At 33.7% G+C, this 27,905-nt stretch overlaps 2 protein-coding genes across 6 annotated transcripts in view; one reads left to right on the top strand and one right to left on the bottom strand.

Annotated features, from left to right (window-relative positions):
* The window catches only part of LOC114524429 (rho guanine nucleotide exchange factor 12-like), a 37,486-nt gene extending 27,157 nt beyond the window's left edge, over positions 1-10,329 (top strand). For all 3 annotated transcript variants that reach the window (XM_028545502.1, XM_028545503.1, XM_028545504.1), the window contains 36 exons: positions 162-191; positions 294-312; positions 448-498; positions 861-940; positions 1,055-1,107; positions 1,261-1,271; positions 1,400-1,459; positions 1,537-1,588; positions 1,676-1,728; positions 1,825-1,918; positions 2,197-2,276; positions 2,654-2,737; positions 2,864-2,905; positions 3,033-3,150; positions 3,773-3,822; positions 4,096-4,146; positions 4,224-4,301; positions 4,551-4,626; positions 4,715-4,824; positions 5,202-5,259; positions 5,456-5,543; positions 5,864-5,910; positions 6,324-6,535; positions 6,790-6,886; positions 7,024-7,134; positions 7,218-7,291; positions 7,525-7,560; positions 7,845-7,876; positions 8,174-8,202; positions 8,344-8,429; positions 8,654-8,707; positions 8,821-8,855; positions 8,952-9,076; positions 9,253-9,302; positions 9,438-9,527; positions 10,168-10,329. In XM_028545502.1, coding sequence (XP_028401303.1) covers positions 162-191; positions 294-312; positions 448-498; positions 861-940; positions 1,055-1,107; positions 1,261-1,271; positions 1,400-1,459; positions 1,537-1,588; positions 1,676-1,728; positions 1,825-1,918; positions 2,197-2,276; positions 2,654-2,737; positions 2,864-2,905; positions 3,033-3,150; positions 3,773-3,822; positions 4,096-4,146; positions 4,224-4,301; positions 4,551-4,626; positions 4,715-4,824; positions 5,202-5,259; positions 5,456-5,543; positions 5,864-5,910; positions 6,324-6,535; positions 6,790-6,886; positions 7,024-7,134; positions 7,218-7,291; positions 7,525-7,560; positions 7,845-7,876; positions 8,174-8,202; positions 8,344-8,429; positions 8,654-8,707; positions 8,821-8,855; positions 8,952-9,076; positions 9,253-9,302; positions 9,438-9,527; positions 10,168-10,203 — 2,452 coding nt within the window. In that variant the 3' untranslated portion in view covers positions 10,204-10,329. The remainder of the gene's footprint in view (positions 1-161; positions 192-293; positions 313-447; positions 499-860; positions 941-1,054; positions 1,108-1,260; positions 1,272-1,399; positions 1,460-1,536; positions 1,589-1,675; positions 1,729-1,824; positions 1,919-2,196; positions 2,277-2,653; positions 2,738-2,863; positions 2,906-3,032; positions 3,151-3,772; positions 3,823-4,095; positions 4,147-4,223; positions 4,302-4,550; positions 4,627-4,714; positions 4,825-5,201; positions 5,260-5,455; positions 5,544-5,863; positions 5,911-6,323; positions 6,536-6,789; positions 6,887-7,023; positions 7,135-7,217; positions 7,292-7,524; positions 7,561-7,844; positions 7,877-8,173; positions 8,203-8,343; positions 8,430-8,653; positions 8,708-8,820; positions 8,856-8,951; positions 9,077-9,252; positions 9,303-9,437; positions 9,528-10,167) is intronic.
* A 5,980-nt stretch (positions 10,330-16,309) lies between these two features.
* On the bottom strand, positions 16,310-25,939 carry LOC114524497 (fibropellin-1-like). 3 transcript variants are annotated; one of them, XM_028545591.1, is made up of 22 exons: positions 25,836-25,939; positions 25,309-25,486; positions 24,512-24,723; positions 24,077-24,202; positions 23,514-23,624; positions 23,316-23,426; positions 23,125-23,235; positions 22,933-23,043; positions 22,737-22,847; positions 22,541-22,651; positions 21,841-21,954; positions 21,358-21,471; positions 20,951-21,064; positions 20,410-20,523; positions 19,876-19,989; positions 19,177-19,417; positions 18,623-18,906; positions 18,230-18,343; positions 17,636-17,752; positions 17,183-17,423; positions 16,617-16,900; positions 16,310-16,427 (listed from the first exon to the last, which is right to left on the bottom strand). In XM_028545591.1, the coding sequence occupies exons 1-22, from the start codon at positions 25,888-25,890 to the stop codon at positions 16,420-16,422; spliced, it is 3,096 nt and encodes a 1,031-aa protein (XP_028401392.1). In that variant the 5' UTR covers positions 25,891-25,939; the 3' UTR covers positions 16,310-16,419. The 3 variants fall into 3 exon arrangements, with proteins under 3 accessions (XP_028401392.1, XP_028401393.1, XP_028401394.1); XM_028545592.1 differs by lacking the exon at positions 21,358-21,471; XM_028545593.1 differs by lacking the exons at positions 17,183-17,423; positions 17,636-17,752; positions 18,230-18,343; positions 18,623-18,906.
* Positions 25,940-27,905: the final 1,966 nt, after the last annotated feature.

The following is a 27,905-nucleotide window of genomic DNA, read 5'->3' as shown; positions in this document are numbered from 1 at the left end:
GCATGCCTAAGTTTTATTTCGATTGTGCTATGTGCATTTTCGCGTATCAAAGAAAACAGCGTTGATAATGTTGCATGCATTTGCACTGTGATGCAGGCAAATTCCTGTATGTTATATTATGAATATTTCAGATTATAAATATTTTTTCTCTTTTCAAATAGTCTTCATAGCAGGTCGGATGATGAATTTAGGTGAGGCTGTCTACCAAACATTCGTTCATGTATTCATTGCATTTATGACTTTATGGTTTAAATTATAAAATGTTGCTAAATCACGTATTACTTTTCCTTCAGGCGAGCTTCCTATTTGGAGGTATGTATATCATCTATTAGACGCAATGATCTGTACAATTTATATACAAATCAGTGATTACGCGAGTAGAGCTCTTGGAGATGTCCAACTTTTCATCACACTCGCTGAATCTTTCAACCTTCTCTTTTATCGCAGGCAAAACCTGCTCCAAATGTAGCAAGATCAACGAGTATGATTACTAACAAGGTAAATTATTGTTTTTCCGCATATTTGTTTTTTTTATATTTTTAAAAAAACAAGTCATCCTTATATGTTTTGAAAGTTTGTTGAACACCTTTGTAGACAACTCTTTTCTAACCTGCCTTTCATGCTTGAAAAAAAGCTTGATGTTAATATGTCGCTGTATATTTAGGCCAGTAAATTATTTGCGCATCGTTGAATATTCTGCCTTTCACGACAGATTATATATCACTCTTGTTGATCAAAGATGTGATATAGCTATGCAATGTCCCAATCTCAGACAAAGCACTATAGATTTTGCTAAGTATGCTACAACATTACTTAATCTTCCCAGGATTGTTTTAAACACTATAGTAATTTTCTTGCAGAGAGAGCATTCAAGAGTAAAAGCCAATCGTTCGAAAACTGAAGTGATTCCCCCAACGGTATTTATTCCGGGAGTAACAAAGTAAGTATATTTAGTATATTTCAATATTATTTCTAGGACATAATTACTCCTATATATTATGTAACGGTAAGGTTACAAAACGCACAAGAACCTTAAAATTGTGCCATTTGCTAGGCCTGAAAAGATTGCAGATAAAACATCCGATTTGACAGCTCAAGTGGAAAGTGGTGAGTCTTTTTACCCTTCGTAATTACACTATAGCTGTAAAATGCATAAACATTGGCATTTCATCCTACGTAGTAGAGCACCTAAATTGTATGAATGCAGTGAAAAGTGTTCTTTAATTGAATTCATATTTCTTTTTTTATGTGATCTTGAAGACGAGGAAACGGTATGTTTCATTTTTGTAGCCTACGTATGCCTGAGAGTGTCGATATCAAGATTTAAAAATTAAAAAGAATTAACTAGTGTTTTGAAACCATTTCATGTGGCGGTTATGACTAAGAATTTCCTTTTTAGGACTCTGATTTAGAGGTTCCAACAGAAATGCCAAGTTTGAAAGACATAATTGATTCGAAGGTAATAACTAGTGTGACTAGTGAATGCATGCATGACTCAGAATACAATCTAAGAAACGTTCCTTTGCTATTCTCTAGATTTACAATCACATCAAAGGAAAGGATAGAAAACGATTAGATACTATAAATGGTAATGTTTTTTTATTGTTGTATCTGGAGTTTGTTGCTCAACTTTTCCAAATCGAAGATAACTCGACTTGTATGTTGTACATTACAGAACTCATTCACACAGAGAGAACTCATGTACGAACTCTTAAAGTGTTGTACAAGGTACTGTATTTCAGGTGTCTCAATCTCAACTGGAATGTAAAATCACTGACAGCAGACCTAACGACTTTTGACCTTGACTTTTTTACCTTGATCTAGGTATTTTATAAACCATGGATGAAAGCTAAAAGCGAGTATGAAAGTTTTGGAAAACTTCTCTTTCCTAATCTCGAGGAATTAATAAAGATACATAGTAAGTTCACATGTCCTTTTTATCTCGTAATAATCATGCCTCGTATTGGAGCTCCCCTGTTGCAAAGGCCATGGAAATCTTACCTATTTTACCTACTGTAGCTTTATATCATTTATGGATTTATTGCTTGCATCAACAGGGGTGCAGGAGACGTCTGAAAATTGTTAACTCGGAAGTCACTCGGCAACTTCCTGAATCCACCACTACTGCTGCAGATTAGAATTTACGTGATGTGCCTCTTCGAGATATCAGAGAAATAAATATTATTCCGTTTTTAGAATCTCTTGTTCAAGCGATGATGGAAAAGAAGAATAAACATGGTTATGTCGATGAGATCGGCGATGTTATGCTAAACCGGGTAAGAACCATTGATAATTATGAAAACAACTCGATGAAAAAGCTCGTGCAACGAGAAAAAGAAGTTTGAAACATAATTGAATGAAATTATCCAATTCCAATATGTTGCTCAATCTCATATTTCAGTGCATAATTTACGACGTGTTTCTTTCTTAAAACTATACAGGCTATATCAAAGTAGGGGAACAAAAACGCTAGTCTTCATACATTAGCCTGTGCTCCAGTCCAATATCCTTTCGTTATTGACCCTCGCTAACGACGGTTGTTTTTTCCACTTTCAATTAATGTTAAAGCAGGGATTCATATCGTTAAAGTATTAATACAAACTGGGAATGGCTACCACTCTACTGAACATGATCACATGTCTGTTTCTTTTAGTTCAACGATCAGCCAGGAGAGGAAGCAAAGGAGGCGTTTGCCAAATTTTGCCAAGGTCAAAATCACGCTCTTGAACTGTTGAAGGTATTTTTAAATGCTGTGTTGTAGATCATTGCGTTCAAAACTTATATATAAATTAGTTATTGTGCAATGTAATATAATGTACTACATTTTATGTTTACAAGTATGTGTGTTGTCTTACCTTACCAGGTGAAACAGAAAGATAAGAAGAAACTTGATGAATTTATTCAGGTCTGTTATGCTCTTCTATATTTATACTATCAGTGACATAATCTATCTTACCAAGCACAAACAAATTAATAACCTGTAAACTGTAAATGGCTTAATGGGCTAATTGGTTGTTTATTCTCTCCTAAAGCAATGTGAAAGCAATCCTTTATGTCGGAAACTATCTCTTCAAGGAATCATTTCAAGCAGTTACCAACGTCTCACTAAATATCCACTCTTTATCGAGGGACTAATCAAGGCCACGCCAGGTAATATTTATGCTCAGTGCTTAGAATATTTATGAATACTAGCAGACAATTATTGCACCATGATGGAAAAGTATGGTTTGTCTAGTTGGTCTAGTTTTTCCTTTGCCATCTTTTATACAGCGGATTCCGGTTGACTGCAAAATAACAAGCGTTCGCAACGCATGTTGGATCGTTTAGAATATGACGTTTGAATTTTGAAATGTCACACGGTTTTGGCGCGCATCTTGCATGTAAACATATTCGAAACGCTTGCGGTATTTTAAAATGTGGAAAGTCATACGAAAGGGCGATCCTACAGTCATGGGAAAGCACTTTCTTTTAAATACAAGCACTTTCTTTTAAACCCAAGCACTTTCTTTAAAGCACTTTCTTTCAACAACACTGCAAGCCTGCAACTATGTCAAAGCACAAACGGAACGCTCCGCCCATTCCTTGGAAACAGTGCATGTGACAATTCAAGAGTCATATATTAAACGATCCAACATGCGTTGCGAACGCTTATTGTTTTGCAGTGAAACGGAATCCGCTGTAAATGAATGTTTGTAGTTTAGGAAAAAGGTAAATAATATATTTTTAAAAAAATATATTTAGCATGCTATAAATGAACATTTTTCATTTGTAGCAAATAACCCTGATCACGCTCGACTTAAGAAGGTGCTAAGCATTTGTAAGGTAATGAACTATTTCTCTCATGCAATTGTCTAGCTAGCAATTCGACATCCCGCGGTTAAGCCAATCCACCTGTCGGTTTAGATTAACTTAAATACGAAGGAATATATTACTGGTTGTCATCATGCATAGTAAAAATTCTATATATATATTACGTTGCTAAATAACGACTTAGCGATGATTATGATAAAAAGAAACTAGAATTTATCCAGCAACAATGGTTGGAACAATAGGACACCACATTCAATAATAATCACACCTAAAATATTTATTTAGCGAATTCTTGAGTATGTTAATCAAGCGGTGAAAGAATACGAAGATAGACAAGTATGAAATTAGATTATAAAAATATTTACAGTGTTTTTGTCAATTTCCCCAATTTATTTTTTCTTGTGTTTTTGCAGCGTTTAGCGGATTTCAGCAGGAAAATAGACAAAACACCGTTGGAAAAATCAAATCATAAAGGAGCAGAAGAGTTTAAGGTGTGAAAAATGTAACCCTGGCAATGTAATGCCGCTATTGGTTTGACATAAACTATTGCATGTGATTGATATTGAAAGGAGTGAGGGATTTTTTTCATGGTAAAAACTGATTGATATGATAATATGTGATGTTGGTAACGTTCCGCAATCCGCTCTCCGTGTTTAATGAATATTATAAATGTCATTATGAGAGGAAAGTTTCGGGATGATAATATAACATCATTAACATCATTAAATTCCTCTTTCCAGAATTTAGATATAACACAACACAAGTTAATTTTTGATGGTCCTCTGACATGGAGGATGAATCAAACGAAACACATCGGTAAGTGTATTAAATTTATCGTCGCATGTTCATCTAATGATTTGTGAAAAACTTTGCCTTTTTGTAATTGCGTTTCTATTTTCCGTAGATCTACACGCGCTGTTATTAGAAGATCTCCTAGTATTGCTTCAAAAACAAGATGATAAATATGTCTTGAAATGCCAGAGCATGAGTATAAAAGGTTATCAAGATAATAAAGTGAGTGACGAGGCGTGAAATATAATACTTTCACTGTCTATTGTGCCGCCGAGTCTGTTACATGCACAAGTTACATTTGTCTATTCATTTTATTGAATGAACGGGTTACCATGTACGTCGGTAGATTTGTTAGTTGACTGTGACAGACTGTGAAGTAGCTACATTGCCATGCAAGTCTATTCTACTCCCGAACAAAATAACCATTATAATGAGCCTGATATACTGGACCTCTTGGGAAGTGTATCCCAAGCTGATTTGTTCCCAGTCCTGACTAATTGCTCACACTTCTCAATACACTGATCAACTGTGTAGTTAGCATTGCATGCAAGTGATATTTGTAGGGTTATTGTTAAACTACGTATGTTTTGTACTTGCAGACAACACACAGCCCTGTTTTGAAGCTCTCAACGGTACTTACGAGAAACGTTGCCACAGGTATTAGCTACTTAGCTAATCACATTAAAAGTAAATCGAGTTCTTTCTTGCGATGAAACAATCGTTGTAATCTTTCTGAAAAACGTTTTATATTATAATTTAGCAAAATATGATACAATTATAGATGTACATTTGCACACGTTATTTTGTTGGAAAACGTATCCTTCGTTTTTACAACTCGTTTACTTTTTTGTAGATAAAAAGGCTTTCTTTGTTGTTGGGACGTCCGACATTGGACCTCAGATTTACGAATTGGTTGCCGCAACAATGGTTGAGCGAAAAAAGTAAGAACCTCTTTTAGGGCCAAAAAGCTTCGACCAGCCTTGCACATGCGCAGAACGGACTTGACCGCTTCTCAGTTTATTATAATATTGTCAGGTTTTTGATTATTCAAACATATAGCATTTACTTTATCGCGTTTTTAATTATTAATCACTGTTGCGTCTCAAAGCATCTCAAAGACAAACTCTAGTATAAAATATTAGCTGACCAAATGTTTAAAATAACCATTATAATGAGCCTGATATACTGGACCTCTTGGGAAGTGTATCCCAAGTAAAATCGTTGTAAGCCGAGATATAGTTAATTAATTTCTCCTTTTTAGCTGGTTCAAAAATATTACCGAAGCAATCGAGTCTTGCAAAGGAAAAGGTTAGTATTTGTTCGCATTTCTTCAAATTAAAATGATTGTAATGAACCTCTATTAGGTGCTCATAACCAGTATCTTGCAAAATATTTCTATTAGTAACATTCGTTCGATTATAATAAAATATTTTCAGGAAATTCGACCTCTCACGATATATTAATAAACCGAGATCGAGAATTAATATAACCTGAATATGAGGGGAGATATCGACAACAACACGAGTCTCGAAATAGTTACAACCTATAGCTACAATAATTTCATATTTTAAAGTATTGATGCATTTTTTTATATGTTTGCTATGATAGCAATCGTTCTATTTAATAATTGCAGGAAATTTACGAAATTTATGAAATTTGACTGTTAGTAGGGTCGAGGAAAACAATGATGTATACTATTATAATTGTTTATTATGGCGTAGAACGAGGAAGACGTAACGCTGTCGTTGTTACAAGCACAATGAAAGAGCCGAGTGATGTTGAAAATGAAGAATTTGAAGCAAAAGAAAAAGACGACGTTGAAAGTGAGAAAAATGATGAGAAGAAAGAAGATGGGATAAACAAGGAAAGTGAAAAAGATGCAATTGATGAAAAAGAAAAAGATTCCGAAGAAGCACCAGAACTTCCAAGCAAGGTAGTTTGTTTCAAATATCTTCACTTTATTATTCGTAATTACACGCGTGCTGTTCTAATTATTAAAGGAGGATGTCTATCCAGTGCAAAATTTTCCAACTCATCTATAATGGGATGAGTTCCGCCCGATTGTCTTCAATACGGTGTAATTAAAGCGTTAATGGCGAAGAGTTCTCTCAAGTTCCCTCAAGTTCCCCTTTTCATTCTGTTTGTTTTTTTGGAATTCACTTCTCATTGGAATTATTTTATTTTCAGAATTATTTAGGTTTAGATTTATCAAGTCGAGATCGATCACGCAGCTTAGACGATATCAAAAATGAAATCAGTGTTGATTCTCCGAAAAAGAATCCAGGTAATGTTGCTGTAATTTTATAGCTTGGATATTCGCTGAGGTTCTGGGTGTTCTTGACAATTGTTGAAACAGAAATTTATAAATACTATATTTTAATAGCTTCAGTGCAATTTTAGATAATCCTTGCTTTGCTATAGATGGCGATGGTTTTGATACAGATGGAAGCACTGAAGGCTTCAAAAAGAACTCGCCTGATGATTTTTCAGAAGCCAGTGAGGGCTCATCAAGGTCTTCTGTTGAACTGATTGGTAGGTTGACAAAAAAAACACTTAATACACACATAATTTTTGCTCATATAAAAGTTCACATATTTTTGTTTTTGCTTTATTAGAGCTAGTAAAGCAAAAAGATGAGGAAATCAGAAAGTTACTTGATGAGAAATCGCGATTAGTTGAAGAAATCAGGGTAAGCGACATTAGTTTTGGAGACCACGCCGCTTTGGTACAGGCGTCAAAATGGTTATAGTAGGGCTATATATATGATGCGCACGCTGTCTTGCCAATGCAATTATTAGTTGCCATAAATAAATGTCACCAATTCCAGTATATACGAACGGTGTATAACTCGGTAACAAATACTGGGTTACGGTGTTTTAATATTTTTCACGATGTAATTGAAACGTCTGATTCTTACTTCAGGGAATTCCTTCAACTGAGGGTCAAGCTTCCTACCAGGTAGGCCACGCAAGAGCGCTAAGAATTAACAGTAAACGCGATCTTTTTAATACCCTTTCCGGAAAACGTTGGTATAACATTTTAATTGATCAGGAAAGTGCAAAGAGATGACATGAAACCTCTAAGAAAAGCTATAGAAATCACGCCGAGCTTAATCCTTGGCCCCTCAGAGAAACTCATCCGTAGCGGGATATTGAATGGGATAGCTTTAAGAAACGCGAGTCGTTGTGTAGTTTCTCTTATTGATTATTCTTATAATTCATAAATTATTATTATTTTGATAGGGTTTTGTTTCGGACAAAAGCCAGGATGCAAGGTAGGGTATTAACTATCTTACTTGCATGGTATATAATCTTAGGCACTTATGCATGTGTAAATAAATTGACTCTGAAAAATCTATGAAATCTTTTTTTATAAAGCTCAAACTATGACATCCTAGCTCCCACGTCTGTTCCATACTTGTCGTTTTACTCAAATATATATCCCAAACCAAAACTCCCGTCTATTGCTATGATTTGTTGAAGGGTTTATCAAATTCCTTTGATGTAGCTACTGTAAAGGGGTGTACCAAATGCAGGCACACCAGATTAAACGCTCTTGTTTACATTTTTAGAAACCTTGTTGTCGATTCAATTCTTGAAGGTAATTATACATATTTTCTTCCCTAAATATTGTTTCCTGCAACTAGATATGGTCTGTACGACTAGCGCCTTGAACTGTGGAACTTACATTTCAACCATTCCCTTTCTGTCGCTAAAAATTCTGATTTTATTGTCTTTTTAGCAAACCACATAACGGATGCAGTAACCAGCATTCTTAGTCCAAGTGACAGGTCACAAAATGTCGAAGAAAATCCTCTTCCTCCACAGGTATAATCTCACATACTCCAAATAGAAAAAAATGCCTTTTCGTTACGCTTTTGAAAAATTGCTTTTTGATTTTAAAGCAATTTAAGCCAGTACATTTACTATTTCTTAATTATGTTCCTAAAGTTTCCTCTGAACCAACAGTACTTTGTCGAACAATGTTTACTGACTTTGAACTGTCAGATTTATAACTTCGTTTAAATGAACCCTGACGTATATTTTTGCAGCAACAACTGGCTACTTCAACAGCCAGACTGAACGAATGTCTGACTAGATTACTGGTACGTAATGTAGCATTTTTATTCCTTTAATTTTTTGCATAAATGATCAGTCTCTTAGACATGATCTTGAAATTAAGAACTTAGAAGATCATGCTTGTTTGTTATTGTTTCAGAATGTTATTGCTGATCGAGATATGAATCGTGAAAAGTAAGTCTTTTTATTTGAGTCCTAGAAATCAGTTGTTATTTTAGGAAATGACAAAAAAATTAATTCATTGAACTAATTCAAATTATTCTTGATTAGACTGCAATGTGACCTACAGTATTACAGAGCTTTAATACACAAACTAGAGCAGGAACGTTCTCCTAGAACTTCAAATCCGTCAAACTCGGATGAAACGTTTTTACCGAATAACGATGGACAACCAGGTCAGTTAGAGCATTTCAGTGACAATTTTGTTGCATTAAGAAAGCACGGAGGAAATCAGCGTTTTCTAATTATTGCAAAGTCCTCACCAATGCAAGCTCCATAAATCACCAATGCAAGCTCCATAAATTTAGTTGATAACACCACCTTAAAATCGTTATTCTTATTATCTTGTTAGGGAACTGGAACGTGGTAAATGGAGGATTGGCAGTTCCTGATAACTTTAATGTGAGTATGAATGTAACAAATCGAATTTTTGGTAAATGAAATATAAAGGAGTGCAAAACAAAACTCGACATGCAAGAACAAACGACTTAGCCTAAGCGAAGATGAGTCGGAAAAAACACATTTCATCTTCTTTAGGATCTTTCAAGACCACCATTAAGGTCGTCGTCATTCAGTGGCTGCAGTGAAAGTAGTCGAAGTAGTAGAGGAAGTAATAGGAACTCCCTGGTTAGTATTCTGTATTTTTTAACAACTAAGTTATTCTCACCGTGCATGGATCTAATTGTGTATACATACTGTTCAGTTCCATTTGGGTTAGCTATGTTTGTATTCGTTCTGCATGTTTCCATTATGTCTGAACGGCAGCATAACTCTGAATCTCGGCGCTGAATTAGGTAAATTTACAGTGGGGAAGGATTTTGGTAAATTTACATTGTGGAAGGATAAGAAACGAAATACAGCGGTTACGGAAGTCGTAAATACACGAGGGCCTGTTATTAAGAATAAATTGTACACATTTCATTCAATTTTATCAAGCCCGTTTCACTAGACCGTTTAGCGTAAACCGTGGTTAATTAATTTCAAAATAGAAAGCAAGTCTATCGTTATTCGACAAGCAAACTAAATGTTATTAACCTAAAACAACGACACTTTTTACAGCTATACATAAACAGTGCATAAGTTTACTCATTCAAGAGTGATATTTGTAATAGTGTTATTTAATTTTGACTTATCCACCATTGAAGCTAAACGCCTTTGATACAACCGGTCTCTGGGACGCTGGGACCTAGTTAACTGTCTGACAGTCGTTAACTCGCTCTCGAGGTTAACACATCAATCTGAACCCTAAACTCTTATCTACTTCAAGGTAATGACAGATTTAACTGATCAAGTGGACGTATGACGGAGTGCTTCTACTGCGAATAAATACATAGGCATCTTAACTAACGTGGCCGGCAAGATATGGAACCAACGTATATAGTTTCGTATAAAGATATTTTTAAAACATTAAATTTTGCGGATATACGAATTTCATCGCAATGCAGTTATTAATTTAAAATTTTAGTAACTATTCCCCATAGGGTGACAGGGCAACCCTAAGTATCGTTAGTAATCAACTGAACGTGTAACTTGAATGTATTTAAGTATTTAAACAAGGACCATATATGGCCTGTATATTCGAGCTGTATATCAAAAGTTACTTCCTTTGCATTATATAAGCCAATGTAAGATCTCGTATTAAGTAAGTTTCCCATTGGGATTGAAACACCACTGATACTTGGGTATGTTTTTGTACAGATCATGATAGTGAAGATATAGTGTATAGAACTTTGCATTTTGTAACTCAATAATAGAAATGTACAGTAAACTGCATGTAAAGAATGTTTGCTTTCAATTTATGAACTGGTAGTAATTTGATATGAGGTACAAGGAAAAATGCCTCATGCCACAGTCACTACTTTGGCGTGGCTATATATCGTTGACGTGAGAGGCATATCTCAAAATCAGTAATATCGGCTATTTTATATTCGAGTTTAATTTTTTCGTATATTCTATAAGCTCTATATATATTTTCCGTATATTCTATAAGCTCTCTCTTTTTCTGGTGTCAAAATTTTTTTCGTTTCAATTTTTTTGTATCAATTTTTTTTTCCTGTCTCAGTTTTGAACCATTTCGATGCTACTTGCACCGAATTTTGAATTTTCTAAAAATTACGGGTCCCCCGTTACTGAGTTTCCTGAAAATTTGAAAATCATCAAGGTATGATTTTATGTGTTTAAATGCATTGCTTTCATGAAAGAATGTAATTCTACTTAGTTTTGAACCATTTAGAGGCATTTTGGACCGAAGTTTGAATTCTCAATAAAATGACCAAAATTACGATTTTTTTTTGTCTGAAAATTTAAAATTCATGAAAGTAAGATTTTCTATCTCAAATGTATTGTTTTTATGAAAGCATGCAATTTTACTTAGTTTTCAACTACTTCGAGCTATTTTGAACTAAATTATGAAATTTCGATAAATTTACGAAAATTACGATTTTTCGGCTTTGGTCCCCCATTACAGAGTTGCCTGAAAATTTGAGATTTTTAAACAATGATTTTGTATGTTGAGATCCATTGCTTTAATGAAAGAGTGTAATTCTACTTAGTTTTCAACCATTTCGAGGCGTTTAGCACCGAATTTTGAAATTTCGAAAAATTTAAGAAAATTACGATTTTTTCCTTTGATCTTCCAAGTTGCCTGTATATTTGAAAATCATCAAAGTAAGATTTTATGTCTCAAATGTATTGATTTCATTAAAGAATGTAATTCTACTTTGTTTTCAACCATTTCGAGGCATTTTGGACCGAATTTTGAAATTTCGAAAAATTGAGAAAAATTACAATTTACGAAAAATTACGATTCTTCCTTTAGAAAGTAGCGTAACTAATTTTTTTACCTCTCGAATTTTTTTTTCTTGTATCCAAAGTTTTTTCATGTCAATTTTTTTCTCTTATGTAAAATTTTAGCGAGGTTGTAGCATTTTGGTTTGAACGACTGTGTCTGGCTTGGGCTCAAGACAAATAAATTTCATTTATCTCCATTTTTTTCTTGTGTCCAAATTTTTTTCCAGCCAAATTTTTTTTCTTGTCAATTTTTTTTGCGTCCAATTTTTTTTTCTTGTGTCCAAATTTTTTTCTTTCAAAATTTTTTTCTTCTGTCCATTTTTTGTTCCCCGACTTTTTTCAATTTTCAGTCGTGTTTTTAATTTTTTTACTTTAATGTTTTTATTATTTTTTTACTTTAACTCAGGTACTTTTTACTCAAGTATTTTTTGAAGGGGATAACTTTTTATTTTTTTTTATTTTCTTTTACTTCAAAATTTCAATTTTTAAGTCTTTCCCGAAGACCCGGGAGTCTTTTAACTTTTTAAACTTCCAAAGAATACTGCAATTTTTTCAGGCTAATTTTTTTTGCATTACTAGGACTTGAAAAACCTTTCCCATGCATAGTATATATGTTGTAATGTTGGTATCCACATAAGATCCGGTCGCGGAGTGGTTAAGGCTACGGCCTACCAGGTTGTAAGCGTAGGTTCGAATCCTGCATGGGAAAGGTTCGATTTTTCCTCCCGAAATTACTATTTAATTTAAAATTCGTCGAAAAAGATTTAGTCAAATAAAGAACAATAGCTTTCGACAAATGATGTGGTGGTCTAGTGGTTAAGGCGTTCGTCTATCAATCCGAGGACAGACGTTTCAACTCCTCGCAATGCCAAAAAATTAGCCAGAAAAATTTCGATGTGATTTTGGAAGCCTTAAAACAGTTACAAAACTTCTCGGCATTTCAGGAAGACTGTAAATTAAAAAAAGTTTGAATTAAAAACCTGAAAAAAATTTCTAGCGTTCAAAGTACTTCAAAATTGAAAAAAAAGCAAAAGCAAAAAAAATTTTAAAAACATGTGTCTTCTAAAAAGGCTGAAAATTAAAAGTCGAAAAAAAATTTAAAAATTTCCCGCTTTTAAAAAACTCATGTCTACTTACCTTGACAGAGTGATTTTCTCGAGAGTGAAAAAATTTAATTTTTTTCACTTTTTTGAAATTCTCTTAGATTTTTTTTTCGACGCGGAAGTATTTTGTCTTGGGCTACCTGTGTCAAGCCAGACACAGGTTGCCCAAGACAGACACAGGTAGCCCAAGACAAAATACTTCTGCGTCGAAAAAAAATCTAAGAGAATTTCAAAAAAGTGAAAAAAATTAAATTTTTTCACTTTCGAGAAAATCACCCTGTCAAATTTTTGTGAAAAAAAATTAAGGTAAGTAAACATGAGTTTTTTAAAAGCGGGAAATTGTTAGATTTTTCCGTCTGACTTTCTTCATTTTCAGGCGTTTTAGAAGACACGTGTTTTTAAAACTTTTTTTACTTGTGCTTTTCTTTTAATTTTCGGGTACTTTTGAACGCGATAATTTTTTTTTGGTTTTTTAATTTCAATTTTCTTTTCAATTTACAGTCCTTCACAAAGTCCGAGAAGTCTTTTCACTCTTTTACACATTCCAAATAACACCGAGATTTTTCAGGCTAATTTTGTTGCATTGCCAGGAGTTGAAACGTTTGTCCTCGGATTGAGAGACGAACGTCTTAACCACTAGACCACCGCGTCATTTGTCGAAAGCTATTGTTCTCTATTTGACCTAATCCTTTTCGATGAATTTTAAATTAAATAGTAATTTCGGTGGGAAAAATCGAACCTTTCCCATGCAGGATTCGAACCTACGCTTACAACCTGGTAGGCCGAAGCCTTAACCACTGGGCTACCTCAATAACATATATATTAAGGCTGCTATCAACAACCAATCCTACAGCCCGGTGGTTAAGGCTACGGTCTACCAGGTTGTAAGGGTAGGTTCGAATCCTGCATGGGAAAGGTTCGATTTTTCCCACCGAAATTACTATTTAATTTAAAATTCATCGAAAAGGATTAGGTCAAATAGAGAACAATAGCTTTCGACAAATGACGCGGTGGTCTAGTGGTTAAGACGTTCGTCTCTCAATCCGAGGACAAACGTTTCAACTCCTGGCAATGCAACAAAATTAGCCTGAAAAATCTCGGTGTTATTTGGAATGTGTAAAAGAGTGAAAAGACTTCTCGGACTTTGTGAAGGACTGTAAATTGAAAAGAAAATTGAAATTAAAAAACCAAAAAAAAATTATCGCGTTCAAAAGTACCCGAAAATTAAAAGAAAAGCACAAGTAAAAAAAGTTTTAAAAACACGTGTCTTCTAAAACGCCTGAAAATGAAGAAAGTCAGACGGAAAAATCTAACAATTTCCCGCTTTTAAAAAACTCATGTTTACTTACCTTAATTTTTTTCACAAAAATTTGACAGGGTGATTTTCTCGAGAGTGAAAAAATTTAATTTTTTTCACATTTTTGAAATTCTCTTAGATTTTTTTTCGACGCAGAAGTATTTTGTCTTGGGCTACCTGTGTCTGTCTTGGGTAAGCTGTGTCTGGCTTGACACAGGTAGCCCAAGACAAAATACTTCCGCGTCGAAAAAAAAATCTAAGAGAATTTCAAAAAAGTGAAAAAAATTAAATTTTTTCACTCTCGAGAAAATCACCCTGTCAAATTTTCGTGAAAAAAAATTAAGGTAAGTAAACATGAGTTTTTTAAAAGCGGGAAATATTTAATTTTTTTTCTAACTTTTAATTTTCAGTCTTTTTAGAAGATACATGTTTTTAAAATTTATTTACTTGTGCTTTTTTTTCAATTTTCGAGTACCTTGGAACGCGAGAATATTTTTCAGTTTTTTTATTTCAAACTTTTTTCAACTTACAGCCTTTCCGAAAGTCCGAGAAGTCTTTTAACTGTTTTAAGGCTTCCAAATCACACTGAAAATTTTCAGGCTAATTCTTTTGCATTGCTAGGAGTTGAAGCGTCTGCCTTCAGATTGAGGACCAACGTCTTAACCACTAGGCCACCACATTATTTGTCGAAAGCTATTGTTCTTTATTTGACCTAATCCTTTTCGAAGAATTTTAAATTAAATAGTAATTTCGGTGGGGAAAAATTAAACCTTTCCCACGCAGGATTCGAACCTACGCTTTCATCCGGGTAGGCCGTAGCCTTAACCACTGGGCCACGGGAAAGTACATATATTGTGAGGTTAGTATTAACACCGGATCCACCTACCAGGTTGTCAGCGTAGGTTCGAATCCTGCACGGGAAAAGTGCCATTTTTTCCAACGAAATTACTGTTTAATTTAAATTCTTAAGGCCTAATTAAGTCAAAACTTTTTAAAATGAAATTTATTTGTCTACAGTTCTGCTACTCAGAAGCCCAAGCCAGACACACTGGTAGCCCAAGCCAGACACAAGTGGTCCAAAACAAAATACTGCGACCTCGCTAAAAATTCATGAAAAATTAGGACAAAAAAATTTTAAAAAAAAGTTGACACAAGAAAAAAATTGACAGGAAAAAAAATTTGGACAAAAAATATTGACACGAAAAAGAATTCAGACAAAAGTAAAAAAAATTTGGATATTAGAAAAAAAAAATTGTCGAAAAAAAAAATTTAAAAAAGTTGACACAAGAAAACAATTTCGACACAAGAAAAAAATTTTGACATAAAAAAAATGACACACAAAAGAAAAAATATTGATACAAAAGAAAAAATTTTGACACCGAAAAGATTGACAAAAAAAAAATGGCAACAAGATATTGACAAAAGATATTGACACAAGAAAAGATTGACAAAAAAAAATAAAAAAAAATTGGCAACAAGAACAAATTTTGAGAAAAAAGAAAAAAAATTTTACAAATACCCAAATAGTTTAAAAATTTTTAATTTTTGACGTATAGTATTTTTAAAATATTTGGTAGTTAAAGTTTTGACAGATGCTGAAGTAATTTAAGAACTTTCAAAATTTTGAACTTATATATTAGTAATATTCTTGTATGTACGTGGTGTACCTACAAGCTAAATAACTTATATATATTAGTGTTTTTTAAAATTTTCAATATTTCCAAAATTTTAAAAGATTTTTTAAATGTTTAAAATTTTTCAAATTTTAAATCTCTCACAATATATGATAGTAAGACAAATACCTAAGTGTGAGTGAACCTGGCACATATTATTTAGACTTGTCCTAGACCTGGTACAGGTCAGATCTTGGCCTCTAGTGTAACGGCTTAAGATATGGGGATTTGTGGAATAAACATTCAAATCATCGAAAATTACTTTTGGTTGCTATTTGTCAACAGTGCAATTTAACATCCACTGCCACAATGGGCACCATATTTTTATAAATTTTCGACAGAGGCATTTCTTACGCGCTTAGCAAGAAACGGTAGAATGTGACGTTAACGACCTGACCGCGTGTCAAAAATTTTCACATGCATATGACTAACCCAGCCGAAATTATTACTTCGTGTCTATCAGCCCGAGGTAATTGGTTAATTTACGATTTTTACCTTTGCTAAGCCGGATACATGCAATAAAACTAAACGAAAATATTAAATGCTCATCAACTATATTTATTTCGACTATTACTATGACCCTACTACACCAGTTTTTTCTACATTTCCAGCCTTCAGCCGTCCAGTTTGAGTTAAATGTTTGTCTTGGAGAACAGTTAAAGTCCTGAAATGAAATTAAATAAAATGTTTAACTAGCAATTAACAACAAAATCTCTTGGAAATGAGGAGAACAGCACAATAAATACATCGGAAGTGAAAAAATATTTCCTGAAGGAACACAGTACGTGTGGAGTCATCCATCTCGGGTCACTTGACCCTTACCCGTATAAAAACGTCAAAAACATATTCTTACTTGTCCACATTTTACAACACTTCAAGTAATCGATATCGTGGAGCCAGTCTTTGTTATGATCACGATACACTCCCACGACATAATAACCAGTCTTCATACATTTTGTCCATCCTTGTTTATCAAATTTGTGTCGAATATATTCGTTATAGCAATTCTCGTAGTTCTTGGGATGATTAACAGGCTTACAACATCTTCCTTCTTCGATGTTGTGTAAGTTATTTCCTGATGTCCGGTAAAGACCATTGAGGAAGTATCCTTCTGGGCAGAGACTCCAAGTGCTTCGTCTACGCAGTAGAAAAACATAAAAACTTAAATTGAAGATAATCCTCACCTCTAAAATTAAATGCATGTAGCTATTCTAACATGAGTATGCATAGACCAGAGTTGAATTTTTGCCTTTGTTTGAACCTTGGTCATTTTTTTTCTGTTTAAAAAAAGGCTTGTTTCTATTGTAGCTTTCCTGGGCGCATCACGTTTAGCGTGATGTTGACAACATGTTGCTCTACTTGTTTCATCTGTGCAAGGTGAAATTAGGCCAAATTAGCTAGGCGAATTAAACACATTACTTGTCAAGAGAGGCCCACCAATTTGCATCCGTACACACACTGCTTTGTGTTAGATAAAGTGAGTTAGATGAACAACATTGTGCCTCCTCGAGTCGATAAATTTGATCTTTGTCCCAATTATCCAATTTGTTTCGATAAAATCCAGTGATAAAGAGCTTGTTATTATTGCAAGTTGACCATCCTTTTCTATCAAAACTGTGCCACCAATTTGCGTTCTTACAATAATTCGGTTTAACGGTCACTAAAGAGTAAACACATTTGAAAATTTTATACATTAAAATTTCGAAACCATATCAAATCACACTTCGCAGCCTTTGATGGTCTAATAGCCACGAGCGACGTCACAACGTGAGAGGTAAGACTTTTTTCATGCACACCATTGTCCATTATTCGGTTTAATTTATACAGAATTTAATCTATTCGATGCATGCACCAACTTAGTAAATAACTTACCAATAATATCGCAGTTCACTCCACTATATCCACTTTTACAAACACATTGATATGAATTCACTTTATCAACACATCTTCCACCATTACGACATGGTTTTTTAGCACAATCATCAATATCTAGAGGATGGAAATAACATTCTTAAAGTTTGGGATTTCAATTCTAAAATTTATACATTTAAAACGTTCGTTGCACACTGCATGATGAAGGCCGGGCCGCAAGCTTTGCATATATAAAAAAATATATAAGTACGTGATGTTTCTATACAAATTGATAATTTTATAATTAGGATAAAAATACATTTACAATACATAGACAACATAATTATATACCATATAATATAGATGTTCAATGCTTCAATGCATAAATGCATGTTGTAAAAATGAATAAGAAAAATATTATGAATATCCAGAAAAGGATCAAAGTCAACTATGACGAGAGTAGTGGGAAATAACAACTCATACTTGTACAACTTTGTGTAATTACGATTTATATACGGTAACCAGGCTATATAGACACACTTTCGCTTTTACACTTGCATGTAAATATAACATGGATGATATTCACACATTCTTCCTTAGAAAACCGTTTCTTACTTGTTTCACAGTTCACTCCATTAAATCCAGTTTTACAAACACATTGATATGAATGCGCTTTATCAACACATCTTCCACCATTACGACATGGGTTTTTAGCACAATGATCAACATCTTGAAAATTAAAACCAGAATTGAAAATATATAATACAAATTTAATCACTTGTTAATGTGAAGACACATATAGTATGTTAGCACAGATAGCCCAATTGCAGGCACGCCTGAAATGCTGGCAAATATAGCTGGCATAATATTCACATCTTTTTTCTTATTGAAAAAAGCCTTACTTACTTGTTTCATAGTAGAAATAAAATTGAAATCTGGTTTGGCAAACTCATTAGTCATGTAACGCGTAAAATTAAGAACAAACGATCGTACAGTATATGCTATTACCTGTCGACATTTTACAACACCTCAAGTAATCGATATCGTGGAGCCAGTCTTTGTTATGATCACGATACACTCCCACGACATAATAACCAGTCTTCATACAGCTTGTCCATCCTCGTTTATCAAATTCGTGTCGAATATATTCGTTATAGCAATGCCCGTAGTCCTTGGGATGAGTAACAGGCTTACAACATCTTCCCTCTTCGATGTTATGTAGGTTATTTCCCGATGTCCGGTAAAGACCATTGAGAAAGTATCCTTTTGGGCAAAGACTCCAAGTGCTTGGTCTATGTAGTAGGAAAACAATTTAAATTTAAATTGAAGATAATCCTCACCTCTAAAATTAAATGCATGTAGCTATTCTAACATGAGTATGCATAGATCAGAGTTTAATTTTTGCCTTTGTTTGAACCTTGGTAATTTTTTTTCTGTTTAAAAAAAGGCTTGTTTCTATTGTAGCTTTCCTTGGCGCATCACGTTTAGCGTGATGTTGACAACATGTTGCTCTACTTGTTTCACATGTGCAGGGTGAAATTAGGCCAAATTAAACACATTACTTGTCAAGAGAGGCCCACCAATTTGCATCCGTACACTCGCTGCTTTGTGTTAGATAAAGTGAGTTGGATGAACAACATCGTGCCTCCTCGAGTCGATAAATTTGATCTTTGTCCCAATTATCCAATTTGTTTCGATAAAATCCAGTGATAAAGAGCTTGTTATTATTGCAAGTTGACCATCCTTTTTTATCAAAACTGTGCCACCAATTTGCGTTCTTACAATAATTCGGTTTAATGGTCACTAAAAAGTAAACACATTTGAAAATTTTATACATTTTGTATCTAGAGAAAAAAAATGTAAAAATATCCTAAACCACATTAAATTACACTTTACAGCCTTTGAAGGTCTATAATAGCCACGAGCGACGTCATAACATGAGATATAAGATTTTTTTCACACCATCACGTCATAATCAACGCATGTTATAGACCACGAGTTTAACAACATGAATGCGAGCGAACAAAGTTGCAGTATATATTCTTTTAAAAAAAAAACAATTATTGAATTCAGCTTTCACATTATATGAAGAATTGTCAAGCTTCAGTTTCACGTTATCCACAACGAAAAATCTTCACGAAAACTTCGCTAGATATTCTTCTTGGCAGGTTTAACCTCATTTAATAATTGTTAATTATTCGGTCGAGTTTATACAGAATCTAATCTAATCGATGCATGCACCAACTTACTAAATAACTTACCACTATCGCAGTTCACCCCACTATATCCAGTTTTACAAATACATTGATATGAATTCACTTTATCAACACATTTGGCACCATTACGACATGGATTCTTAGCACAATCATCGATATCTAGAAGATGGAAATAATATTCTTAAAATTTGGCATTTCCCGGCATTTTAAAATTATATTTAAAAGGTTCATTGCACTGATCAAGCCCGGGTTAACGGGCCGAAAGCTCAGCATGTATAACAATATAAGGATAAGAAAAAAAATAATTATATTCCATAAAATAATTATATTCCATAAGATGTGCCATGCATATAGATGCTGTTAAAATGAATAAGAAATATAATATAACCAACTTATACTTGTACAACTTTTACTTTACGTAATTATGATTTTTTACGGAATCCAGGCTAGAGACATTTTCTCTTTTAAACAAGCAAATGTAATCACTGAAATCAGTCTAAGAAATGGCGAAATGCAAATTTTAATGTAGAATGAATGATATTCACATATTCTTCCTTTACTTAAAAAAGCGTTTCTTACTTGTTTCACAGGTTACTCCATTAAATCCAGTTTTACAAATACATTGATATGAATTCACTTTATCAACACATCTTCCACCATTGCGACATGGTTTTTTAGCACAGTCATCAATATCTAGAGGATGAAAATAACATTCTTAAAATTTTGGATTTCCCGGCATTTTAAAATTACCGATTTAAAAAGTTCATTGCACTGATCAAGGCTGGGTTATAATTAACGGGCTGAAAGCTCAGGATATACATAACAATATAAAGATAAGAATACATTCACAATACATAGACAACATAATTATATACCATAAGATGTTCAATGCATAAATGTTGTGAAAATGAATAAGAAATACAATATAACCAATTCATACTTGTACAACTTTTACTTTACGTAATTACGATTTTTATACGGAATCCAGGCTAGAGACATTTTCGCTTTTAATTGCAGCAAATGCAACGACTGAAATCGGTCTAAGAAATGGCGAAATGCCAATTTTAATGTAGAATGAATGATATTCACACATTCTTCCTTATAAAAAAGCGTTTCTTACTTGTTTCACAGTTCACTCCATTAAATCCAGTTTTACAAACACATTGATATGAATTCACTTTATCAACACATCTTCCACCATTGCGACATGGTTTTTTAGCACAGTCATCAATATCTAGTGAAATACGATAGAGGCACAATTAATGTCAATGAAAACGTGGATTGCTTAACAGAGCAAACTGACAAAGTTGACTCAAATGCGTGAAAGCTACACCCATGTAGTTTGCATGTAGTTTGGGACAATTTCACCTCAAAACTATTCTTTAATTTACGGGTAGTTTTGACTTATTTGACTATATAGGTAGAGAAATCAGACAAAATAAAGCTGGAACGCCACTCTGTATAAGTTCAGAATTTTGATAATTATTTTTTTCAACACAATTTTTTTACGACCAAGGAATTTCTCACTTGTTTCACAGTTCACTCCATCATATCCAGGTTTGCAAATACATTGATATGAATTCACTTTATCAACACATCTTCCACCATTACGACAAGGTGTTTTTGCGCAGTCATTGATATCTAGAGAATTAGGACGGTGTAAACCGTATATATTGCTCTAACACAATATTCATTAAATATCGTGCGTTCATACCATAGATGGTTGCTACTTAGAAGAATACCTTTGTTATACCATGCAAGTATATATTTTATATTTCATTTATGCGAATCGGAATTCGGGTTGAAAATCAACGAAATGCTAACAAATTGCATGGATTGCATCTTCCACTATCAAGACAATGCTACCAAATAGAGCATGGATTGCATCTTCCACTATCAATGCTACCAAATAGAGCATGGATTGCATCTTCCACTATCAAGACAATGCTACCAAATAGAGCATGGATTGCATCGTATTCACACATTCTTCCTTAAAAAAGCGTTTCTTACTTGTTTCACAGTTCGCTCCATTATATCCACTTTTACAAACGCATTGATATGAATTCACTTTATCAACACATCTTCCACCATTGCGACATGGTTTTTTAGCACAGTCATCAATATCTAGTGAAAGACGATAGAGGCACAATTAATGTCAATGAAAACGTGGATTGCTTAACTGAGCAAATACAAAGTTGACTCAAATGGGTCAAAATTACACCCAGAGTGCATGTATATATATATATATATAGTCTGGGACAATTTCACCTCAAAACTATTCTTTAATTTACGGGTAGTTTTGAGCATTTAAATAATTAAATATATAGGTAAAGAAATCAAACTAAAAGCTGAAACTCCACTCTGTAAACTATATATAGCCGTTGATTAAGAATTTGATTATTAATTCTTTCAGCAAAATATTTTCATGCCCGAGAAATTTCTTACTAGTTCCTCAGTTTCCTCCATTACATCCAGGGCCACCTTAACTGATTATTTATTGTTTTAAATGCGTTCGGCAGATAAGAAGCGCCGCGTTCAAACTTCTCTTGGCATTAAAATGGTTCTACTGTGGATCTGCAAGTCTGCATGTGCTCGTAAGGTTAAATTTCTTCTTTGCGAGGTCGTTAAAGTAAAATGAATGCTTCCTCCCCGCTGCCCTGAACTGCTTCCGGTGTCTCTGCCAAACGATAGTGACTTTTATTCAACTTACTTTTCTCGCAATTCTGCCCATGATAACCAAGTGTACATTTACATTCATATGCATTCACTTTGTCAATACAATCTCCGTTTACGCATGGACTGTTAGCACAATCATCGATGTCTAAAAAGGAAAAATGATATTTTAATTTTGATTTTAATTTTAATGAAAGGAACAGTTCTTAATATTAGTGTTTATTTTTTCTTACTATTCTCGCAGTTCTGCCCATTATAACCAAGTGTACATCTACATTCATATGAATTCACTTTGTCAATACAATCTCCGTTTACGCATGGACTGTTAGCACAATCATCGATGTCTAAAAAGGAAAAATGATATTTTAATTTTGATTTTAATTTTAATGAAAGGAACAGTTCTTAATATTAGTGTTTATTTTTTCTTACTATTCTCGCAGTTCTGCCCATTATAACCAAGTGTACATCTACATTCATATGAATTCACTTTGTCAATACAATCTCCGTTTACGCATGGACTGTTAGCACAATCATCGATGTCTAAAAAGGAAAAATGATATTTTAATTTTAATTTTAATGAAAGGAACAGTTCTTATAATATTAGTGTTTATTTTTTCTTACTATTCTCGCAGTTCTGCCCATTATAACCTGGTGTACATCTACATTCATATGAATTTACTTTGTCAATACAATCTCCGTTTACGCATGGACTGTTAGCACAATCATCGATGTCTAAAAAAGGAAAAATGATATTTTAATTTTAATTTTAATGAAAGGAACAGTTCTTAATATTAGTGTTTATTTTTTCTTACTTTTCTCGCAGTTCTGCCCATTATAACCTGGTGTACATCTACATTCATATGAATTCACTTTGTCAATACAATCTCCGTTTACGCATGGACTGTTAGCACAATCATCGATGTCTACGAAAAGAAATGATGATAATATTTTGACATAACTTGGCCGTGGAAATCGTTTCCTATAACAATATTGACAATAATTCATCTTACTTTTCTCGCAATTCTGTCCATTATAACCAGGCGAACATTTACATTCATATGAATTTTTCCCGTCAATACATTCCCCGTTTACGCATGGACTGTTAGCACAATCATCATTATCTATATATAGTACAACATTGATCAGAACAATTTTGCATCAAAAGTGGTATTTAGACTGAATCACTGAAACCTTTCTGGACGTTTCGACCCGAATTTGTGAGTCATTAGGTGAGTTGGTTATATTATTTTGTTTATATATATTTTACTCTTTCGTTTTATTGATCAAAATGAGTTCTTCGCTATAGGGAACCAAATAGAACCAAATTTAACCATTAAAGTGTTACAGCATATTTTGTACTTGGCCGGATGTTTAGACCTCGAAAACTCTGCGCGCGTGCTAGATCGATCGTTCAGTCTTAACAGGTTTACGTACTTTAAAATAATGACCACCCACTGACGAACGAGTATTGCATAGAAATGAAATTAAAATGCATTTTTACCATCGATCAAACTTCGTATTTGCCATTTTCGGTGGCTTCAACATTCAGGTTGCTGCTATCTATGCTACTCACCAATAAGAGTATCACAATTCACTCCTTCATACCCAGATAAGCAATCACACATGTACGAATCCCCAGTTGAAACGCACTCACCATTCACACAAGGAGAGAGCTCCTCGCAAAGGTTTGTTTCAGTTTCTGAAGGCAAAAAGCAACGAAATGTTATTATTATTATTATTACTCTATTAAAATCATAGACAAATAGCATCGTTTCAAGTTATCGAACCTACGTTTTCCTCACTGAACCTTTGCTGTCAAATCAAAGTTAACAGTATATTTCTTTGAAATCTGGTTTTCATTCCGTCATATCACGTCTTAATAACCGTGTTTTCATTGTCGTAGAAATATATATTAAGGTTCTTTCTTATAAGACCTTTATGAAACGATTACGACCATATGCATGGCTCATGCATGGCTTGACTACCAGACTAGGATAATGGAAATTACCTTCATACACAATTTCATAGACGTAATTATATCCTCCTCCACCAGTGCACGCGCTGTTTGTGGAATCTTCGCACGTCTTGTATTCATACCCAAGACATTGACTAGGTTTCTTGATAGAAAATAAGCGTTCAGAGTGCATTCCTGACCAGCATTCTCCATAAAACTGCAAACCAAAGTAGCGGTAATCCTTTTTTCTCGCTTGTTTAGCGCATCTATAGAAAAGGAAATGAATTTTAATCTATTTAAACATGGATCAGTTTTTTATAGGCTTTAAAGAACCGAGGCACAGGCATACAGAGTAATTTTGTGAATCCTCAATAAGCAAAGTTTGGCTGTTGTACTTAAAATGTGGAAAATATAGCTTTGCAAAGTTTGCAAGTTTGTATGCTTTTTCAGGATAAACGGAAATTGTTACCATTTTAGGCCTAAATGTGGTAACAATTTGAATTCCGTTTACGGTAAAAAAGTATACAAATTTTGCAAGGCTATATTTTCCGTATTTCGCAGCTAAACTTTGCATTTCTACTAATTTCATGCAGCACGCTCTTTTCAGCTGTGGTGATTTGATTGCATTTCCTTGCATGGATAAAAAAGTAGTCTATAATGCAAAAGGTCTATTCCTTTACAATTTCTGTGCTAAAGTCACTAAAGCTCGGTCTCAGTCAATCCAAATTCATATATGGTCTTGCAAACTACCAAGATTCACCCCCATGCTGTTGCTTAAAATTGGCTTTCTATGACGGAGTCAATAAATGCGCTCATTTTTTATTAACATTTGTCGGGAATAATACACTTACTCGCATGAAAATGTATCTAAAAAATTTTTCCATTCGTTCCAATCTATTTTATCTCTAAAATTGGCCAATAATTCCGGTAGTGTTCTGTCTTCTCTTGATGGGTCTTTGAAACAACCTTTTTTAACTATTTTGGTCCCTGTTTCTTTACATGTGAGAATAACTTCAGTTGAGGCGTTTCCTGTTGTAAAAAGTAAAAGAAACAAATACCAGATTTTGGACAGTTTTAAACTGGGAAATGCGAGGCGTTTATATAGACTTTTCCTTATATTTAAAGTGAATTTCAACTTCCGCGCTAAGAATCAACCTGCATTTGCCTCTAATCCCCGCACGAAACAAAGCACCTCTCCTCTGCAGCAGAATTTGTGTAGCTATATATCTATATAGAAGAGCGAGTTTATATATAGTACCCCGCTATAGAAAAGATCGAGTTATAATCATACTTGGTAAATTGCACCATATACGAGATAAATACTTACACCATTAAATCTATATTTTTAGATTTACAGAGGCATATATATTTATCTTACCAGCCACAACAGTAATATATATCACAAGAAATATAGCAGCAGTGAGACTCAGCATAATGTTATGTCGTTCTTATAGTTCGATCACAGCAACTCATGTGCAAGCGCAAGCCTCAATCCAACTGAAACGAGAAGCAATCGTCCAACAAATTATATACTCGCCATAGAACAAAGAATTTAATCGTATTTTGATTATGATGAAATAATCAGAGGTTAAATTGGATATAACTCGATCTTATATTTAATTTATAGCATTCCATGCAATATAACGCGGCGAATGTTTAAAAACATTTATTAAAAGCTCTTGCCGAATTTTTCATAAGCTACAGAAATGAAATTCTTAATCAATTCAAACACAGCTTGAACTCTCTAATTGAACTGTTTAATTCTCGTGGAACTCGTATGCTCGTATAAAAAAACACATTTATAACTGATGCAATAATCATTATAGTAGAACTTGAAGTATAATATTGTGATGGACGTTCGCCTATTTTAATAGTTGACCCACACTCATACTCATTGAGTATGACATGGAAATTTTGTTATTACTGATATGAATCTAATGAAAGTGCTTTTTCAATCAGTGCATGTAAAAGTTCAGGTAAAACACTGAAAATCAAACTCTTATTCGAGTGGAGATAGTGGAGTCTTTACGACGAGATTAAGATCTTTAACTCAACGAGTTTGACATTTGACCACAGAAATATTGTTTAAAATCAAGCAAAAATGTCATTATATATATTACTAATGATTATTGTAAATACGTGCATGCTTTTGCGTATATTTTTGCATATGGCAAGTTGCTTTTTCGTTTTTCAACACACTCCCCAGGCATTAATCTTCTTAAGGTGAATTTTCAGTTTCTATTTCTGGTGCAGATAAATTATTATTAATATTATTATTTTCGCAGATATTCTCTGCTATATTCATAAACCACTGAAAAATAATCAGTTATAATGATAATCAAATTATGTGTATCACATGCATAAATTCCAAAATAGCAAAGATGCACCCTGGCAATTCTTTCATATCCCTTCTCATCAAACGCCTTTGTCAGGAGGGTCATTATATGCAGAATAACAATTGTCATGCCAACCCTTTTCAGGAAAATTTCGTCGAATCGCGTGGCGAATTTTGCTCTGTTTTTGGACAGTTGCTATACCACATTCAATGACATATTGCATAAATTGCTCATAGTTTCCCGCCAGGTAAATAAAAATAGCCAATTAAATAGGAATGGTATTCCTAATGCTTTTTTTATTGGATATATATAATCTATATTGAAAATAAATTAAATTGTTAATATATCAGAAACTAATAAAATCAGCCCTTATGCAAAGTCAAATTTTTATAGTTTTTTCTTAGGAATATATATATATGTATCATGTATGATACAAAAACAGTAGAAGAGGAAATTACTTGAAAAATATGTTTGAAAAAAGAGAAAATAAGAAAAGAACCTCGTACTTACTCCTGATATCTGCAAATAGTCATATCAATAAAATATAAAAGTATTCAACGTATACAATTAACAATTTCTCTATCGTATCGAATATTAAAAATTCTTTGAATACTTTGTCTTTCTATTTTCTCCAAGCGACAGCTAACTGCATGGCACCACACCTCACATGCACGCAATGTGTCGCAAAACTGTTCTTAGGCAATACCATGCAATCTCATTCGCATGTTGCAAGAAAACTTTCTTTATAGTTACTTTTAATACGAGGTAAATCGATAAACTAATGGCCAAGTAATGCGGGTGGAAATGCACGAATTGCCATTTAGTTTGGTGTATTGATAGCGTTGTATTTTAAAAATATATAAAACCGATTGTATTACCGATTTTCAAATCTTGTTTGATTACAGAATTATTTGATTGAAATCAGGGCGATCCTTATCGATATCCTTTCCCCATTTCGGATAATCAAAATCCTATATATTACATAATCACATGTCCAGTTAGCAATAAAACTGACACTCATACCGCATGATGATCGATTCGTTTTCCGCGTCTTACTAGCGAGGAGAAGGCTGCCTGACAAAAAACCCCAAAGGATCCTTAAAATGTTCACG

Source organism: Dendronephthya gigantea, unplaced genomic scaffold (assembly GCF_004324835.1).
Source record: "Dendronephthya gigantea isolate DGI-Jeju-01 unplaced genomic scaffold, DenGig_1.0 000031F, whole genome shotgun sequence".
In the NCBI taxonomy this organism is placed as follows: Eukaryota; Metazoa; Cnidaria; class Anthozoa; order Malacalcyonacea; family Nephtheidae; genus Dendronephthya; species Dendronephthya gigantea.
The sequence above is the reverse complement of the archived record's forward strand: the minus strand, read 5'-3'. Positions and strand labels throughout refer to the sequence as shown.